Below are 19119 nucleotides of genomic sequence, written 5' to 3' on the forward strand. Positions count from 1 at the left end.
TTTGTCCTAATAATGAAATAAATAAAGCATTAACATGATTGATTACAAATACATGTTTTTAAAATGTAAAGATGTACCTAAAAAGCAGGGTCAATAAATAAACAAAGTGTGTATATTGACATTTTTGAGATTGATCTGAAATGGTGATTCAAGCTATTTAAAACAATAAACAACTTTCTAAAATATCACATTTAGTGTTTTACACTGGAAAGTTCGTACACAGCATTTTTAGTAATACACAGGACATGTGTTTGAGCTCTGTGAGCTCAGGCCTCACCCACTAAACTGGGAGAAACAAAAAAGCAGACAGGAGATGTGTTATTTATAGTCTTACACCACATCTAAAACATCACGTGTTTAGTGTATTCCCTTGATGTGTTTCTTATGCTTTGGAAGTTGTGGAAGTTATATGAAACCAAAATATCAAACATTCTGCTGGCATGTGGGACACCTGCTTAAGCCAGTGACTTTAATGTCCAGAAAATGAAGAGTGAATGCTCATGTGCTAATCAGTAGACAAGATATAGTTATTCCGTGCACTTTGAAAGAAGGCATTTCCAACTCATCTGTGATGTAATGTTTTGCAATTTTGTAATTGGCTTGAGTGAGCCACCTACAGCTACCTTAACTGTTAAGCTGCAGGCCATTTGGCAGATGGAAAAATACCTACAATATTACATTTATCTTTTACCAAAGAATGAGTTGGTCGAGTGCTTGACATTAACTACAGAATGTTCACCTTATTAATAAAATAACAAAAAGAGAAGATTGCAGCAGTGAATACATGTAATGAGTGGCTGACCTAGAATGAGGACTGAATCCAGGCTGATGCGTTGGCAGGCCAACACTTCGACAACTGACAAACAAAAGGCTAAAACGGGTGGAAAAACAAACTCCACATGTAATGTGGGAGAAATGGTGGAAAAATAAACAAAGGCTTCCAGGGGAGAACCACAAGGAAAATGTGAACTGATGATAGAAAAAAGGGGTGTTTTGCTTCCTCAAACTAGTGCCTTATCTCCTCTGGTGCAAGCCAGATTGCCAGTAACCAGTAACGTCTTCATCAGGGCAGTCAAAGGGGCAGCCACAGTGCCAAGGTTTTTCACAAACCATCGGAAGAAGTTAGAAAAGCCTAGAGGCACTGGACTAGGTGTACAGGGGTGGGCAGGGGCCTGTAATCTATGACCTTGATTTTGGTGGGATCCAACAAAGCTTCAAAAGGAAATTGTCTGCATATGAAACTGAGATTTCCAGTCTGATGAACAGGTGGTTTTTTCAGAAGCATGTCATCCAAGTAGATGAACACGTACCTGTCCTACCCAAAGCCTTCAGGACCAGTGTCTATGGCTACTATTGGCATGGCTCCCACAAGGGGACCAGGTGCCCTGCCACTCCAGAGTCTAAAAAGTCTGGAATGTGCACCTCAAACGACCCCCATGCTAGTCTGGTGATGAGAAACGCCCCCGAGGCCAGAGACCCTGCAGTAAAGGCACCTACTTTCACACATGCAGACCTTGTGCTTCTGTTGCAGAGTGTGCCCCAACTGCATGGGGCATGGGGCCCCAACAGAATGGTTTCTGACACTCAAGGAAGACCTAAGACATGGCAGGCAGAACTCATGGCAGTAGGGTAGCAGTAGGCAAGCTTGTCCTTAAGCTTCTGACTGAGGCCATGGTGGACAATGGAAACAAGAGTGCTGGTGTTCCACCCACTCAGCCTCTTCAATAAAGCAGTGGTCTTCTTAGAGGTGTGCGACCCAGTTTCCGGAGGGAGGGGATCGTGCTCTGATTCAGTATTTCAAAGCACATATTGGAGTTCATGTGTCCCTCAATGAAATGTAACTTCCCAACACCTGCTGCACTCATGCAGCCCCAGACCATGGCATTCCCACCATCATGCTTGACTGTAGGCATGACACACTTATCTTTGTACTTCTCACCTAATTGCCGCCACACATGCTTGAGACCATCTGAACCAAACAAATTAATCTTGGTCTCATCAGACCATAGGACATGGTTCCAGTAATCCATGTCCTTTGTTGACATGTATTCAGCAAACTATTTGCAGGCTTTCTTGTGTACAGACTTCAGAAGAGGCTTCCTTCTGGGGTGACAGCCATACAGACCAATCTGATGTAGTGTGCGGCGTATGGTCTGAGCACTGACAGGCTAACCCCCCACCTCTTCAATCTCTGCAGCACTTCTGCGGCTATCTTTCAAAGACAGCATTCAATGCTCAGATGTGACGCTGAGCACGTGCACTTAGCTTTTTGGACGACCAACGCAAGGTCTGTTCTGAGTGGACCCTGCTCTTTTAAAACGCTGGATGTGGCCACTGTGCTGCAGCTCAGTTTCAGTTGCAACAATTCATCTTTTAAGATCCTCAGAGAGTTCTTTGCCATGAGGTGCCATGTTGGAACTTTCATTGACCAGTGTGAGAGAGTGTGAGAGCTGTACTATAAAATTGAACACACCTGCTCTCTATGCAGACCTGAGACATAGTAACACTAATGAGTCACATGACATTTTGGAGGGAAAATGACAAGCAGTGCTCAATTTAGACATTTAGTGGTGTAGTCTCTTAGGAGTGTACTCACTTTTGTTGCCAGTGGTTTAGACATTAATGGCTGTATATTTGTATATATATTGTATATGTATATAGAGTTATTTTGAGGGAAGAATAAATTTACACTGTTTTATAAGCTGCACACAGACTACTTTTCATTGTGTCAATGTTGTCCCATGAAGAGATATACTTAAATATCTGCAGGGGTGTTGTGAGGGGTGTTCTCACTTTTGTGATGCACTGTATTTATAATAGCACAAAATTCTCTCAGAAGCTCTGCTACTGGGTTGGCTGTTTCAGTGCTCCATTACCCCCTTGGACAGGGGCTTCATCTTTTGTGCCAGCGGTATATTCATGGATGCAACGAAGTGAACAAGTGTTGGAGCAAACTCTACATTGTAACAAGGAGCAAGCCAACCATCACAGAAAAGATGCCCCTGTATTTCAACCCGGGGCAGGGTATGGCTGGCAACAAAGGATTTCAGGAACCTAGAGGGAAGTAGAAAATTGATACCTAGATACATAGTACCTTTTAAGGTCGAGAAACACATTAATGAAGTGACTTATAGGTTGCATTTACCCTCTCGTTTTGGAGTTTTGTGTTCTTTTCATGTCTTTTTGCTCAAACGTGTTATAGCAGGTCCTGGTGACGAGGCTTCGCCGGATGTCACCCCACCACTGCCGGACATGGGTAATAGGGACCCGGTCTACACTGTCCGCAGGCTGCTGGATTTTTGAAGATGAAGGGGACAGCTCCAGGACTTGGTGGATTAGGAGGGATATGGCCCAGAGGAGCAGTGCTGGGTGCCTACTAGGGACATTCTGGATCTGGCTCTTATTGTGGAGATCCACCGTCGTCATCCCAATAGGCCTGCTCCTCGTCCTAGGGGCCGCCCAGGACAGGGCCCCTTCAACTAGCTCCTGAATACTCATTTCTGGTTTCCTGCACCTCCACACCTCAGGAGCTCTGGGTCCACCTCGGTTGGGCTGTGTACTGTTGCACCCAATGTGACCCCGTGTCCTATACTGGGATTCACAGCCAGCTAAACTCCCTTTTGCATCACTTCCTCCAAGGAACAGGCGCGTGATGTATTTGGACATAATTTAATGCAAAAAACAATACAAAATACAGAAAGATACTCAGTATACAAATCATAATATGTCCACTTAAATCAAATAAACATTTCCTTTTATGTACAGGATGCATTAAAGGGCCAATTTTAACTTCAAATTGGACTTCACTATACTGACATATACAACACGTTAAAACTTCCCAAATTTACTTCAATAATGACATCAAACAAAACTTCAAACTTACTCATATTGCCACTTAAAGGAACAGAAAGGAGTGGATGGCTTGAGTAGATACACACCATGCTTCGCCTGCCTCATGAGAAAACTAAAACCTTTCCTGTTCATTTCTCCCATTTGCTCAGCATAGCGAACTGTGCAAACCTGCGCCCCCTATAGGCCTGGAGAAACAACATAAATCCGCTCCAGTACACTCCCTGTCTGGCATTATTTTAAGAATGCCACTATAACCTACTTAAATATTAAACTAATCTCTTAGAGACAAAAGAAGGATACAGTCCGAAATAGGTCTATAGAAGATCTTAGTCATCTTGTCACGTGTAACCTTCACTTCCACTTTCCTGACAACTCCATCTCTGCTCGGAAGGGTTTTCACAATGACTCCCATAGGCCATTCATTTCTTTTCAGTTGCTTGTCCTTTAGAAGAATGATGTCTCCTTCCTTCACATTTGGTTTGTTGCACTGCCACTTCTGACGACTCTGGAGCATGTTGAGGTATTCTTTCTGCCATCTGGCCCAGAATATGTCAGCAAGGGCTTGAACTCTCTTCCATTGATGTTTATACATGTCGGCCTTGGTGAAGTCCCCAGGTGGAGTCGGGATTGGATCAAACTTTTGGGTCAGTAGAGTTGAGGGGGTCAGGATCAAAGGGGCCTCAGGATCTGAGGAAACAGGCACCAAGGGCCTCGCATTGACTATAGCTGTCACCTCAGCCATTAACGTTGTCAAGACCTTGTGAGTTAGAGTAGGGTTCCCTGCTTGTAGGAGCATTGAGTCTAGGATGCGTCGTAAGATGCCTATCATACGCTCCCAGGTGCCACCCATGTGAGATGAGTGGGGAGCATTGAACACCCAGGAACACCTCTGTTTGTGTAGGTAGTCATTCACACTTGTCTCACCAGGCTTTGGAGGATCCAGCTTCAGTTCCTTGGAGGCACCAATGAAATTGGTGCCGCAGTCTGACCTCAACTGTTTAGCAGGACCTCTAATTGCAAAAAATCTACGAAGAGCATTAATAAAACTGGACGAGCTCAGTGTTTCAATTACTTCGATATGAATGGCCCTTGTAGACATACATGTGAACAAGACTGCCCATCTCTTGCTGTTAGCTTGACCACCTTTAGTGCGGCGTGTTGTTACATCCCACGGTCCAAACACATCAAGGCTGACAAAGGAAAATGGGGGATCACTCTGTAAGCGTTCGGCAGGCAAGTCTGCCATAATTTGCTGCTCTGTTCTGCCTCGAAGCTTTCTGCAGGTGACACATTTGTGGATTACACTGCTGATGGATCTCTTAGCACCAACTATCCATTAGCCACTTGCTCTCACAGCTCCCTCAGTAAAGTGTCTTCCTTGGTGCTGAACGGCTTCATGGTGATGTCGAATAAGCAGTGTAGTAACGTGATGTTTTCCTGGTATCAGAAGAGGGTTGGCTTCATGACTTGGCAAGTTGGACTCTGCCAGTCACCCTCCTACACGCAGTAAGTTTTCGTCATCAATCATGGGATTAAGTTTCTGAAGGGAAATGTTGTGTGGTATGTCTCGTTTTGTCATGATACATTTTATTTCCTCTGCATAAACTTCCTGCTGGACAGCCCTGATGATTGTGTGTTCTGCTTGAGTTAAAGCTTCATCTGTGAAACCTGCCTTACAAAGGTGCCAGCCGCTACAACCGCTACCATCCTTGGACTTGAAACCGTGAGAGATGTGATGGAGGTAGGCCACTGCTTTGACAAGGGAAGTCCATTTTGAGAACCGTTCAAAGCGCGATGAACCTAAGGCACCTGGAGCAGTTGTGGTCACAAGCACGGTCACGTTCTGTCGAATTTCTACATCTAACTCTGGGTCGACAAGTTCATATGGGCCTTTTTCTAGGGAAATGTTCTCATAGTTGAGAAGAAATGCTGGGCCGTACAACCATGAAATACTAGCAAGTTTCTCAGCTGCTACAGACCGAGAGCCATGATCAGCGGGATTGTGCTCTGTCGGGACATATCTCCACTGGTCTGGTAGAGAAGACAGCTTGATTCTTTGCACACGATTGTTCACATATACATGAAATCTTCTGTTTTGATTGTTGATGTATTCTAACACCACTTTACTGTCAGTGTAAAATGTTGTCCTGTCAATCTTCATTTTTAGTTCTTCCATAAGAACCTCTGACATCTCCACTGCCAGCACTGCAGCACAGAGCTCTAATCGGGGAATGGTAAGCTCTGGTACAGGAGCCAATTTGGCCTTACCCATGACGAACCCAACTTCATTGTGCCCATCTTCATGTGTGACCTTCAGGTAGGCTACTGCTGCGATGGCTTTCACTGAAGCGTCTGAGAATACACAAAGTTCGATGTAGATGGCTTGTGAGATGGAAAACGTGACATAGGTACGAGGAATGTGTACATTTGTGAGACTCTGTAATGAATTGTGCCATCTTCCCCAGTCATCATACATGTCTTGGGGTAAGGGGCTGTCCCACTCAAGGTTGCTGCTGGATAGCTCTTTGAGAAGAAGTCTGCCTTTGATTGTTACAGGAGCAAGTAAGCCAAGAGGATCAAACAAGCTATTTGCTGTCGAGAGTACGCCACGGCGAGTGAAGGGTTTCTGCTCTTGTGGAACATGGAATGTAAACGTGTCTGATACGGGGTTCCAATTCACCCCTAAGCTGCGTTGGATTGGAAGCTCATCACTTGTTAAATCAAGATCTTTGATATCTTCAGCCCTATCCTCAGGGGGGGAATGCATTCACTACTTCCGCTTTGTTGGAGACAATCTTGTGAAGACGCAGATTTGAGAGGGCAAGCATTTTCTGAGCTCTCTGCAGGACATCAATAGCCTCGGCTTCGGTTGAGAAAGACTTTAATGCATCGTCGACATAAAAGTCTTTCTCTATGAAGTTTCGGGCATCAGTTCCATATTCACTTTCTGCCTCCCTTGCCGCCATTCTCAGCCCATAGATCGCCACTGCTGGGGAGGGACTGTTACCGAAGACGTGCACCCTCATACGATAGTCTACTACGTCATTGGTGAGGTCGTTGTCTTTGTACCACAGGAAGCGAAGGTAATCTCTGTGATCTTCTTGGACCACAAAGCAGTAGAACATTTGTTCAATGTCAGCTGTGATGGCGACCGGTTCTTTCCTGAAGCGAAGCAGCACGCCCAAAAGTGTGTTATTCAGGTCCGGGCCAGAAAGTAGTACGTCATTGAGGGACACTCCATCAAACTGCACGCTCGAATCAAACACCACACGTATCTTTCCTGGCTTCTGTGGATGGTATACACCAAATATCGGGAGATTCCAGTTCTCTTTATCTTTGTTGTGAGGTGGTGCGAGCTCTGCATGTTGGTTGTTGAGCATTTTCTGCATGAATTCAACAAAGTGTGCTTTCATTTCTGGTTTCTTGTCAAGTCAAGTCAAGTGGGTTTATTGTCATTTCAACTACATACAGAGTACACAGTGAAACGAAACAACGTTCCTCCAGGACCATGGTGCAACATAGACAGTGCATACAAGACACAAGTGCAACACAAACAAACAAGTGCGGACAGACAACACAGTACAGACAGAGGATAATAAATAATGACCGTAGTGTGCAAGTTGTGCAATGTGCAATAAATAGAGTCCAGTGAGGTAGTAAAGTTATTAGTGCAAATGCTTGTGCAAAAAATGCTTCCCATGTTATCTGGGGTAAATGATTGGAAAGAGAGAGAGAGGGAGAGTGTACATGTACCAGAAAGATATCAGTTCAGAAGTTGAGTTGTGTTGAGGAGTCTGATGGCTTGGGGGAAGAAGCTATTGCAGAGTCTGGTCGTGTTGGACCGGATGCTGCGGTACCTTCTTCCTGATGGCAGGAGGGAGAACAGTCTGTGTGAAGGGTGGGTGGAGTCATCCACAATGCTGGTTGCTTTGCGGATGCAGCGGGTGGTGTAAATGTCCATGACGGAGGGGAGAGAGACTCCGATGATCTTCTCAGCTGTCCTCACAATGCGTTGGAGGGACTTGCGGTCAGAGGCTGTGCAGGTCCCAAACCAGGCAGTGATGCAGCTGCTTAGGATGCTCTCTATGGTTCCCCTATAGAAGAGGGTGAGGATGGGTGGAGGGAGCTCTTCCGGAGGAAGTAGAGACGCTGTTGGGCTTTCTTGGCTGTAGAGCTGGGGACCAGGTGAGGTTCTCCGCTAGGTGGACACCAAGGAACTTGGTGCTCTTAACGATCTCCACAGAGGAGCCGTTGATGTTAAGCGGAGAGTGGTCCGGTCTTGATTTCCTGAAGTCAACAACCATTTCCTTGGTCTTCTCTACATTCCAGTGAAGGTTGTTGAGTGTACACCAGTCTGTCAGCTGCTGCACCTCCTCTCTGTATGCTGACTCGTCGCCTTTGCTGATGAGACCCAGCACAGTTGTATCATCGGCGAACTTTATGATGCTGTTAGAACTGTGTTTCGCAACACAGTCATGAGTCAGCAGGGTGAACAGCAGAGGACTCAGTACACTGCCCTGAGGTGCCCCAGTGTTCATGGTGATGGTGCTGGAGCTGCTGTCCCCGAACCGGACTAACTGGGGTCTTCCTGTCAGGAAGTCCAGGATCCAGTTGCAGAGGGGGGTGTTGAGGCCCAGCAGGCTTAACTTCCTGGTGAGGTTCTGTGGGATGATGGTGTTGAATGCTGAACTGAAGTCTATGAACAGCATTCTGACGTAGGTGTCCTTCTTCTCCAGGTGGGTAAGGGAGAGATGAAGGGTGGTGGTGATGGCATCGTCCGTGGAGTGGTTGGGACGATATGCAAATTGCAGGGGGTCCAATGAAGAGGGCAGTTGGTTCTTGATGTTCCTCATGACTAACCTCTCGAAGCACTTCATGATGATGGGCGTGAGAGCTACGGGACGGTAGTCATTGAGGCAGGACACCGTGGACTTCTTCGGCACGGGGACGATGGTGGTGGTCTTGAGGCACGTTGGGACAGTGGAGCTGCGCAGGGAGACGTTGAAGATGTCCGTGAGAACATCTGTCAACTGGTCTGCACACTCTCTGAGCACTCTGCCGGGGATGTTGTCTGGTCCTGCAGCTTTCCGTGGGTTGACTCTGCGCAGAGTTTTCCTCACGTCCACTGCAGTCAGGCACAACACCTGCTCGTCCGGCTTGGGTGTGGTCTTTCTCACCAACGTGTTGTTCTGTGCCTCAAACCGTGCATAAAAGTCGTTCAGGGCATCGGGGAGGAAGGCATCACTGTCACAGGACGGTGGCATTGTCCTGTAGTTTGTGATTTCCTGGATGCCCTGCCACATGCGCCGTGTGTCACCGGTGTCCTTAAAGTGGTTGTGGATTCTCTGGGCGTGTGCGCTTTGCCTCTCGGATGGCTCGTGACAATTTGGCTCTTGCTTTCCTTAGGGCCGCCTTGTCACCCACTCTGAAGGCCGAGTCGCGGGTCCTCAGTAGCGCACGCACCTCAGGAGTCATCCACGGCTTCTGATTTGGGCGTGTGGTGATGGTCTTGGAGACAGTGACATCATCAATACACTTACTGATGTAGCCAGGGACTGATGCTGTGTACTCCTCCAAGTTAACAGAGTCGCCTTCTGTCGCAGCCTCCCTAAACATGTCCCATGCAGTGCACTCAAAACAGTCCTGAAGGGCAGAGATGGCTCCTGCCGGCCAGGTTCTCACCTGCTTCTGAACTGGTCTGGAGCGTCTGATGAGGGGTGTGTAAGCTGGAGTCAGATACACAGACATGTGGTCCGAGAACGCGAGGTGGGGGCGGGGCTCGGCCCGGTACGCGCTGGGATGTTTGTGTAAACAAGGTCCAGCGCGTTCGCTCCTCTCGTGGCAAAGTCCACATGTTGATGGAATTTAGGGAGGACTGACCGGAGATTTGCATGGTTGAAATCTCCGGCGACAATGAACAGTCCGTCTGGATGTTTGGTCTGCAGATCGCTGATGCCCCCGTGCAGTTCCCACAGTGCCTCCTTAGCATTAGCATTAGCGCTAGCGCTAGGCGGTATGTACACGGCGGCTATCAGCACGGCGGAGAACTCCCGTACTAAATAAAAAGGTCTGCACTTGACTATGATGAACTCCACCAGCGGAGAGCAGTGCTTGGCGACAGTCACAGCGTTGTTACACCATTCCGTGTTGATGTAAACACACACGCCTCCTCCGCGGGTCTTCCCGGACAGAGCCGCGCTCCTATCCGCTCTGAACGAGGCTAGCCCATCTAGCTGAATGGCGCTGTCTGGAATACTGTCGCTGAGCCACGATTCCACAAAGACTAGAGCACAGCAGTCTCTGAACTGCTGTGTACGTCGCAGGGACATGAGCCGCTGGTAGGCGTAGGACAGGTTGTCAGGGAGTTTGCGTCTGGGGGTTCGAAATGGGAGTGGTGCCACCCAGTTGTTAGTGTTATCTTTGAAGAATCCCTCCATTTTCTTCAGAAAGATAATGTCTTCAACAGAATGAGCAAGCTGGTTGTCTTTATTGGTGCGACAGAACACAGTCTCTCCTAAATTCTCAGCTGTGGCCTTTTGGTGTGGGGAAAGCAGATGGCAGTTAATTGGAAATGGCTTTGGCTAAGCTCAGACTGAAATCCTCCTTTACATTGAAGCGACTGTCGCAGGGAGTGAGATAGCTTGGGCGGCCATTGTCCAATACATGTGTTTTCAGAGCGCTCACTTCATTTGGCTTGTGAGCATTTCCAAGACATACCTCACCAATGATAACCCAGCCCAAGTCAAGCTTCTGTGCAAATGGTTCATTGTGTCCGCCGTTAATTTGCTCCCTCACTTTGTGAGCTCTCAGAAGGTTTCGTCCTATTAGCAACATTATATCTGCACTTGGATCAAGAGGCGGTATTTCAGCAGCTATTGCTTTCAGATGGTGGTGGTGTAAAGCAGCTTGTGCAGTGGGTATCTCTTCCCTATTGTTGGGGATGGCATTGCACTCTATGAGAGTGGGGAGAGGAAAACTCATTTTTCCATCTAAAGACTCGACTACGTAGTCACATGCTCTTCTACCAGTGACTTGTGCTATACCACTACAGGTTTTCAGCGTGTATGGTTCAGTTGGGCTTTGTATATCAAATATGTCAAAAAACTTTGTCTTTGCAAGTGATTGGTTACTTTGATCATCAATTATTATGTACATTCTTTTGATTTTGTCTCGCTGACCTTTGGGATAGACCTGCACCAAGCAGATCTTAGAACAGGATTTCCCTGTGATTTCATTTCCACATACCTCTGTACATGTTGCAGTAACATCTGAGTCCTGTGAATTTGTCTGCTCCCCGCCATGGTCTCTAAGGTATGAGGGAGGCTTGGACATTTGTGGAGCAGGGCCACGGTGAAGAGCTGCCAGGTGTCTCTCACTGTCACACTCTTCACACTTAATTGTGACTGTACAGTCTTTGGCTTGATGACTGGTGGAAGCAAGGCAGCGATAGCAGATGTTATTCTCTTTGAGCAACCTTTTCCTGTCTTCAAGCAGCATAGTTCTGAAACCCCTGCATCTTTTAAGCAGATGGGGTTTGTGATGTATGCACTGTCTTTTAATGTCTTCGTCTGCTCCTTTTGTCTTGGATCCCTCTGATGATACGTCTGTCTTGTGCACTGTGACTGAGAGCTTTTGGTTGTAGTTACCTGTCGATTTCCCTTTTCTGTAGCTGGATGTGTGATTGGCATGCGAGAGAGTGCTGAAAGTTGTGGCAAAGCTTGGATCATTCCTGGCTTTGGCTTGACCTTTCACAAACTCAACAAAGACTGAGAAGAGTGGGAAGCTAACATTGTGGTCCTCTTTAAACTTTGACCCCACCATTGTCCATTTTTCTTAGAGATGGAAGGGCAGTTTCTCCACAATAGGGCCTACTCCCCGGGCGGAGTCAAGGCAACTTAACCCAGGTAAGTATCCATCTAGTTTTGCAGCTTGGAGTTCACACAGTAGATCTGACAGGTCACAAAGCTTGTGTGGTTCTTTACTGGAGAGCTTCGGAAAGCTTTCTATTCTGGCAAACAGGGAGTTTTCTATTGCTTCTGGTGAGCCGTAACATTCTTCTAGTCTCGACCATATCATGTTCAAACCCACAGATGGATGCTTTATGTTAACTGATTTTAGTCTCTTGGCATGTTCAGAAGACTCAGGACCTAGCCACTTAATGAGTAGATTAATTTCTTCACTGGCTGTAAGACCAAGGTCTTTGATGGTACTCTGGAATGTGGCTTTCCAGCTAAGGTCACTACCTGGCTTATCATCAAAATTAGACAGTCCTCCAGTTACCAGTTGACTCTTAGCTAGAAATATGGCAAGGCCACTTGTTGTGCTGCCAGCAATATTTTGTGGGGTTACTCCCTCCTGTGGCGTACATGGGTATTGCATTGGTTCTTGTTTGGGACTAAGAGGTGTGTACATTACTGGTTGTTTGCATTGTTCATCCTGATATTTGCTATCATCTTGTTGCAACGTATTTCTCATGTCTTGAACCAGATGAGTATAATTGTGTTTATTTATGTATTCACTCACTTTTTGCTCTGGGGTCAAAAATGTCAACTCACCCTTTGATTCAGCTGTGTCAAATTGAGCTGCTGCTGACTCCATCACCTCCGCTTTAGCCTTGGCTGCATCAGCTTCCTTTTGGAGATGGAGTATGTCAAAAGTTGCTTCTAGGCGGGCCTTTTCTACCTTAATGCTCATTTCCTTTTCAGCGTAGGCTAATCTAGCTTTTGCTGCTTGAGCTTCTGCTTGTGCCTGTGCTGCTGCCATACTAGCTCGGGTTGATGCTGACGACCTACTTGAACATCCTGCTGATGATCTAACAGTAAATTTTGCGGAAGACTTGGAGGACTTTGATGAGTGAGTGGACCTTGTTTCCTCCCTATATTGCTCTTCAGCCTCTGATTTCTCCATGGTAAAGTTGAACTGCCGCTCGTTGTCCCTCGTCGAGTGCTATGATTTCACTGTACTGTTGCACCCAATGTGACCCCGTGTCCTATACTGGGATTCACAGCCAGCTAAACTCCCTTTTGCATCACTTCCTCCAAGGAACAGGCGCGTGATGTATTTGGACATAATTTAATGCAAAAAAGGTGTGAAACTGAAACAATACAAAATACAGAAAGATACTCAGTATACAAATCATAATATGTCCACTTAAATCAAATAAACATTTCCTTTTATGTACAGGATGCATTAAAGGGCCAATTTTAACTTCAAATTGGACTTCACTATACTGACATATATAGCACGTTAAAACTTCCCAAATTTACTTCAATAATGACATGTATATTATCTGACAATCAAACAAAACTTCAAACTTACTCATATTGCCACTTAAAGGAACAGAAAGGAGTGGATGGCTTGAGTAGATACACACCATGCTTCGCCTGCCTCATGAGAAAACTAAAACCTTTCCTGTTCATTTCTCCCATTTGCTCAGCATAGCGAACTGTGCAAACCTGCGCCCCCTATAGGCCTGGAGAAACAACATAAATCCGCTCCAGTACAGGCTGTCTGGTGCCTCCCAGGACTCTTTGCGTGCTCTAAGTGCATCCGTGGTCGTGTTCTCCGGAATACTAATGTTTTTCACCTCTTTGTCTCTAGGTTAGTATTTAAGCCTGGGTTTTAGGTTAGATTGTAGCGAGGTATTGTCTTTAACCCTTTTGTTTGTGTTTTGGACCACAATTTTGCCATTTCCTGTATGGACTGTTTGCTTGTGTAATGTTTGTGTTGTTTGCATTCATCTACGCTTTGGAATTGACTTTGGATTGTGTTTTGAGCACAAACTTGCACATCCTGAAATATATGTACAGATTTTAGTTGGAGACATTACTGTCATGGTCTCACTTTTAAGTCACTTTAAGTAAAAACTGGCACAACTCTCCTCTATGCAACCTAAAGGACATGACAACAACAATCTAGCATTAGGTTTTGAGTTTTTCCTTAAATTCGGTTATTGGAGGGTCACAGCATTACAAGGTCTGTCTTGCTGGCTATTCACGTTTTAACATCGGAATTGACACAAGAGGGCATAAATCATTAGAATAATACATCTGCCTGATGCTTACCATATGTTTTGTTTTTTCTCAATAATAAGCCAAATAATCACTGATCAAAATGCTTTTTCTAGCTCAGAATCACTGTTTAGAGATTCCTAACAAGATATCTGAGCTGGGAACTGTACAATTTTGTTTATTTACTTGTTTATTATTTACATTTCAATTCATTACAATGAAGTCATATGAGTAGGCCAGAATCTCAGCATGTGATAACAGCATGTGTGATAAAGTTTTAAAAATGTCCAGCCTCCCTTCACATATGTAACATTTTCCTGATTTATTGTACACATTTACTACATGTTTATGCATTTACATTAGATAATAAATTCATTTAATGCATTTATTAACCATGTTGAAACACATCCACACAAAATTAAGTGTTAGTGTATACTAATGCTGGGCCGTACTGATCATTCAATATTATGACATTGTACAAAACCATAATCATTAAAATAACGCACAAGATTCAAAGCTACAAAACAAGGCACAATCAAAATAACTTAATTCTTGATGAATTAGGCTGAAATACTTTTCCTATTAGAATAATTCTGAATGATTTTCTAAACCAGCCATAAAAGAATGCATATACAATTGGATTACAAGTGGAATTAAAATACCCAACCCAAGCGAAAAGGTCAAGCAAAACTGATGGAACTGTATGTCCAATAAAAGGATCAATTAAAGCACAGATAAAATACGGGGTCCAAAACAGCAGAAATACACCTATTACAATAGCTAAAGTTTTTGTAGCCTTTATCTCAGTCTTACCAACTGATGTATGTCGCTGGGAAGACCTGATTTTGCTATTTTGAATTAGACAAGCTTGTCTTTGAGCAATGTGGAATATTTTCAGATATAAACTGATCATGACTACAGCAGGAATATAGAAACAGAGCACTGTGAATACAGTACTTGCCGTTTTGCTTAGATACAGGAAACAGCCACCCTCACAAGCAACATTAGAGTAGTAAAAATCTTCAATGCCCAAAATACCAAGCTCAAGAAATATCATCCCAAATCCCACAAAAGCTGAAATGGTCCAACATACAAAAATTATGAGAAAAGTGGTATTAGGAGTCATTTTACTGTGGTAGAGAAGGGGGTGACACACTGCATAATATCGATCTACAGAAATTATACACAAATTTAAGATAGAAGCAGTACATAAAGTGACATCAAGACTGCTGTGTATTTTACACAATAAAGTGCCCAAATACCAACAAGTCTCCACAGAACGTAACATGCTAGGAGGCATCACAAAACCTCCTACAAGCAGATCAGCTACAGCTAGAGAGACAATGAGGTAGTTAGTTGGTGTGTGCAGCTGCTTGAAGTGAATGACAGTTATAATCACCAGCAGGTTCCCCAAAAATGTAAGAATTGCTATGACAGCAAATAAAAGATAAAGCACAGTTTGAGCTTCCTTTGGATAAATAAACTTTTTACATGAACCATTGAGAGATGCATAGCAGAGTGAAGGGTTTTCCAGGATCCTAGTCATTTGGTAACCCATATTAATTCTAGAAATGACAAAAGGTTAATATAATTTGAAATTTAGAATAGAATGAGTATTAGGCTTTACCTCTGCTTGCAGAGTGGGGAATGTGATCAAGAAGACAAAAGAGGGCTCATTTGTATTATTTTATACCTTTTTATATCTCAAGACATTTTGTAGTAATCCCAGGACAAGGTACACAAGGGAAACATGTCCTCTGTAGTCATGTAAACAACCTTTCGAGAAGTGGAAACTGCCTTGTTGGACTAATCCAAACTAAAACAACTTGAAACAAGAAATTAAAAAACAAAAAAACAAGTTACACAAAGACTTTACAACCTTTCATGCTGATTATACACCAGAAGACTTTGAAAAGACTGGACATACATTTAAAAGTCAGTAAAACTCACATATAAAACCAAATTTGTTTTTGCTAATTGATTTTGCAAAGACATAAAATCGTGCAGGGTTACTATTTACAGGACTGGAACTAGATTCCCTTTGCAAAAGCAAAGTGAGGAAATGCCATTTTGGGACAGACAGACTCTCAAGGATGACAGAGATTCTTATTTGGATAAACTGTCATCTATTAATAACACTGATGCAAATGACCTCAACACTAAAAGTTGGAATGCCATCATTGTTACCTCAACTCTTATAGTTGGATATTATCAACAATCTTGTTTAGAGCATAAGTGTGTTTACCTTATGCATTGAACACATTTAACAAACAAATTAAAATTGAATGGTGCCACATTTGTAAGCAACATGCATTTGTGGGAGCAGCAGAGCAGAGTATGTAGGTTGTGCCCATTCAAAATTTGCCAAATCCTCTCTGCTTTTGCCAAACAGCTTATTCTGCCATTGACTCGTTTAGTGTTTGATGAACTGGATGACTGAAGTTTTAAAAAAAAAAACAACAATCATGTGGAGGAACCATGCACAGCCACAACATCCTGGCACCTCCTCCTCATGCTGGTCAACAGCCTGATCACACACTGCTGTGGGATGGCATCCCAGCAGTTTAACCAGCATTTGTTGCGAGTCAGCCAATGTGGTTGTGTTGGTCACTCTGGCACAAACAGCACAAATAGATTCTGGTCCCAGGCTGTAGAGATAAGGAATTGCCACTGGTTGCAGAATTTCATCTCGATATCTCTCTGCATTGAGATTGAGCCTCCAATGATGACAAGCTTCAATTTTCCAGTAAGGAAGAGGCCACCCCACACCATAACACTGCCTCCACAAAAAGATGTTATTCTATCGACTCAGCAATCAACATAGCATTCTCTGAGTCTTCTCCACACTTTGACTCTACGATCCAACTGACAGGCAGACAAAGTACCACAAGCACGTCTAGTACAGGTAGCATCTCAGTGACTACACAAAGAACACTCTAAAGAGAGATCTTAAGAGAAGTCCTCATCATTCCTGTAACGAACAGCACCTGTGTGCTTGGAGCATATCCTCAAGTGAGGGGCAAAGCTTTGCCCTTGCACAATACTCAGGCCAGGAGAGGAAGACATTACTGGTGATCACTCAGCGAGCTCTGCATCTTTCTCAGCTATTGTGTCTTTCAGCAGTTCACATATTGTGCCTGAGCCACTGGCAAGCAAATGTCAATTTTCCTTTGATCTGAGACTCCAAAAACAGCTGGAATTTGGGATAAAATTGTGTTGCGTGAACCAGTCAAAACCTGGCCTATGCATTACTCATAACATGCTTCTTTAGGTTGGTTTTGCTGGCAGTTCAACATCTAAAAGCCAGAAGCTGCTAATTCTTGAAAGAAAGCATCTGCGTGTATACTAAAATTAAATGATCAAACTATTTATCATAAATGACTAAAAACGACCTGGCCACGACATTCCAACCTCAGTAAATACCCATGTGCCCTGTGTCCACTTTTTTGAATACCAGAATATGGTCACCCTATGTTAGGGTAAATAGGCAAAGCATGGTCTTTTTTAGAAATAATCCCAAAAGCCTGATCAGTACATGCAGAATGAAAAAACAAACAAACAATGACCTAAATCTATAATTATGAAATACGTGTCAGCCCCTCTGTATCGTGCCCTCCCCCGGGGCGATTCCGAGCCGCCGCCCACATGCTCACAGGAGGACTTTTGTCGTGTTTCCGGTTATGTTTGATTCAAGGATTCGGGTTCAGTGTTGTGATTCATGTTCACATGTGTTTTTAATTTGATTCAAGCTCATCATGTCAAGTTTAGTTAATGTGTTGCACCTGAGGATGGGGGTACTTAAGGAGCTCGGCTACAGAGCTCCTCGCCGAGAATTGTAGGTTCAGAGAATTGTAGGTTCGAGGTAGCACCAGAGTCTGTGGTTGGTTAACAGTTCAGGTCCACTAGTGGACTCTGCTTCTAGCGTCAAGGTTTGGTTTTGGAGGTTTGGTCGGCCTAGCCGTTTAGACCACGTTGTTTTACTATTTAGTCCCTTTAGTTGCTGCATTGTTTGCTTCGTGTACCCTCTTTGTTGTACCTCTTTTTTGTTAATAAAAGTACTTGCATTGGATTCATCTCTGTGAGTGTTCGTCCCTCTGTGTCTGGCCTAACCAGCCATGACAATATAAACCATTGGCTGTCACAAAAAAGGCTGAATCCTCCAGACTGAGCTGTGTCAGTAACAAACGCAACATCAGCAATCATCATAAAAAACCTATCCAGTGTTTTAGAAGAAGCCAAAAGTGCAGTTCCGAGATACATACGTAGTCCAGTGTGATGTACTGGAATAGAGAAGTGGCAGAAGAGGCAAGAGTTAGGAGTTGTCAAAACAAAGAGCAGAACCTTGAGGGGTAATATGTTAAGATGCCCAAAAGAGACTGGAGCTGCCATTTTGTGAAATTCCAAAGACATGACTGAGCTGAAAGTTATGTCTTTGTCATTCAGCAGACAGTAAATGTGAATTCACAGACATTAAAGTTATTTAACACAATGATAGAGTGAGACTGAGGGTTTATATAGGGCTGAGTGGAGGAATTTGGGGCGTATCTCCCAAAATGAAGTTATACCATAAATTGAATGGGTCTTTCTAAAAAGGACAACAAGCTTTGTTATGTACTCAAATCTGAGGGAAATATTGAAGCAGTAACAAATACTGTCATTTTTGTTAAAATTGGCAGGAGAACCCTAAAAGCACTTATTAATATGGGAGCTTGCCAAACTCCAGGAAACAAGGAAAAGCTTACCAGGGTCCCAACTTTTTCACAATAGCAGGTTACGGGTAAAATGTGTACAAAGAGACGAAAGTTTACCCTACAGCTGAAGTCAAAATAGAAATATGGGGACAAGCTTAAATTTTAAAGGTTAGGGTAGTGAAAAACTACCCAATGAAGTAATACTGGGCCCAAACAAAACCGTACAATGGATAATGAGTAGGTTTTATTGTCCGGGTGTGTACAAAGATGTGGTTACATACTGTGAAAAATGCAAAGCATGTGGAGCCAATAACTGCTCCCTCGAAAAAGTTGGACAGAGTACCATTGATCAGTATGCCAATTATAGAGGTACTGTTTTTGCTAATTGCCAAGGACATTGTAGGCTAATTACCAAGAAGCCAACAAGGTAATAGGTACATCTAGGTGATTTGCGATTATGCAATTCAGTATCTGGAGGCATTCCCTTTGCTAAAAATCTAAGGACTAAATTGTGACTATGGTTTACCTAATTTTAACTTTTATTAATGTTTACATGTTTGAATGCA

The 19119-nt window shown here is 44.0% G+C and overlaps 1 protein-coding gene across 1 annotated transcript; it reads right to left on the reverse strand.

Annotated features, from left to right (window-relative positions):
* Positions 1-14397: 14397 nt before the first annotated feature.
* Positions 14398-15420, reverse strand: LOC140574848 (trace amine-associated receptor 1-like). Its single transcript, XM_072694882.1, has one exon. The coding sequence runs from the start codon at positions 15418-15420 to the stop codon at positions 14398-14400; it is 1023 nt and encodes a 340-aa protein (XP_072550983.1).
* Between the last annotated feature and the right edge of the window lie 3699 nt (positions 15421-19119).

This window comes from Salminus brasiliensis, chromosome 1 (genome assembly GCF_030463535.1).
Source record: "Salminus brasiliensis chromosome 1, fSalBra1.hap2, whole genome shotgun sequence".
Lineage (NCBI taxonomy): Eukaryota > Metazoa > Chordata > Actinopteri > Characiformes > Bryconidae > Salminus > Salminus brasiliensis.

Coding starts and splice junctions, on each gene's coding strand:
- LOC140574848 (XM_072694882.1), bottom strand. CDS start 15,420: ATGGGTTACCAAATGACTAGGATCCTGGAAAACCCTTCACTCTGCTAT.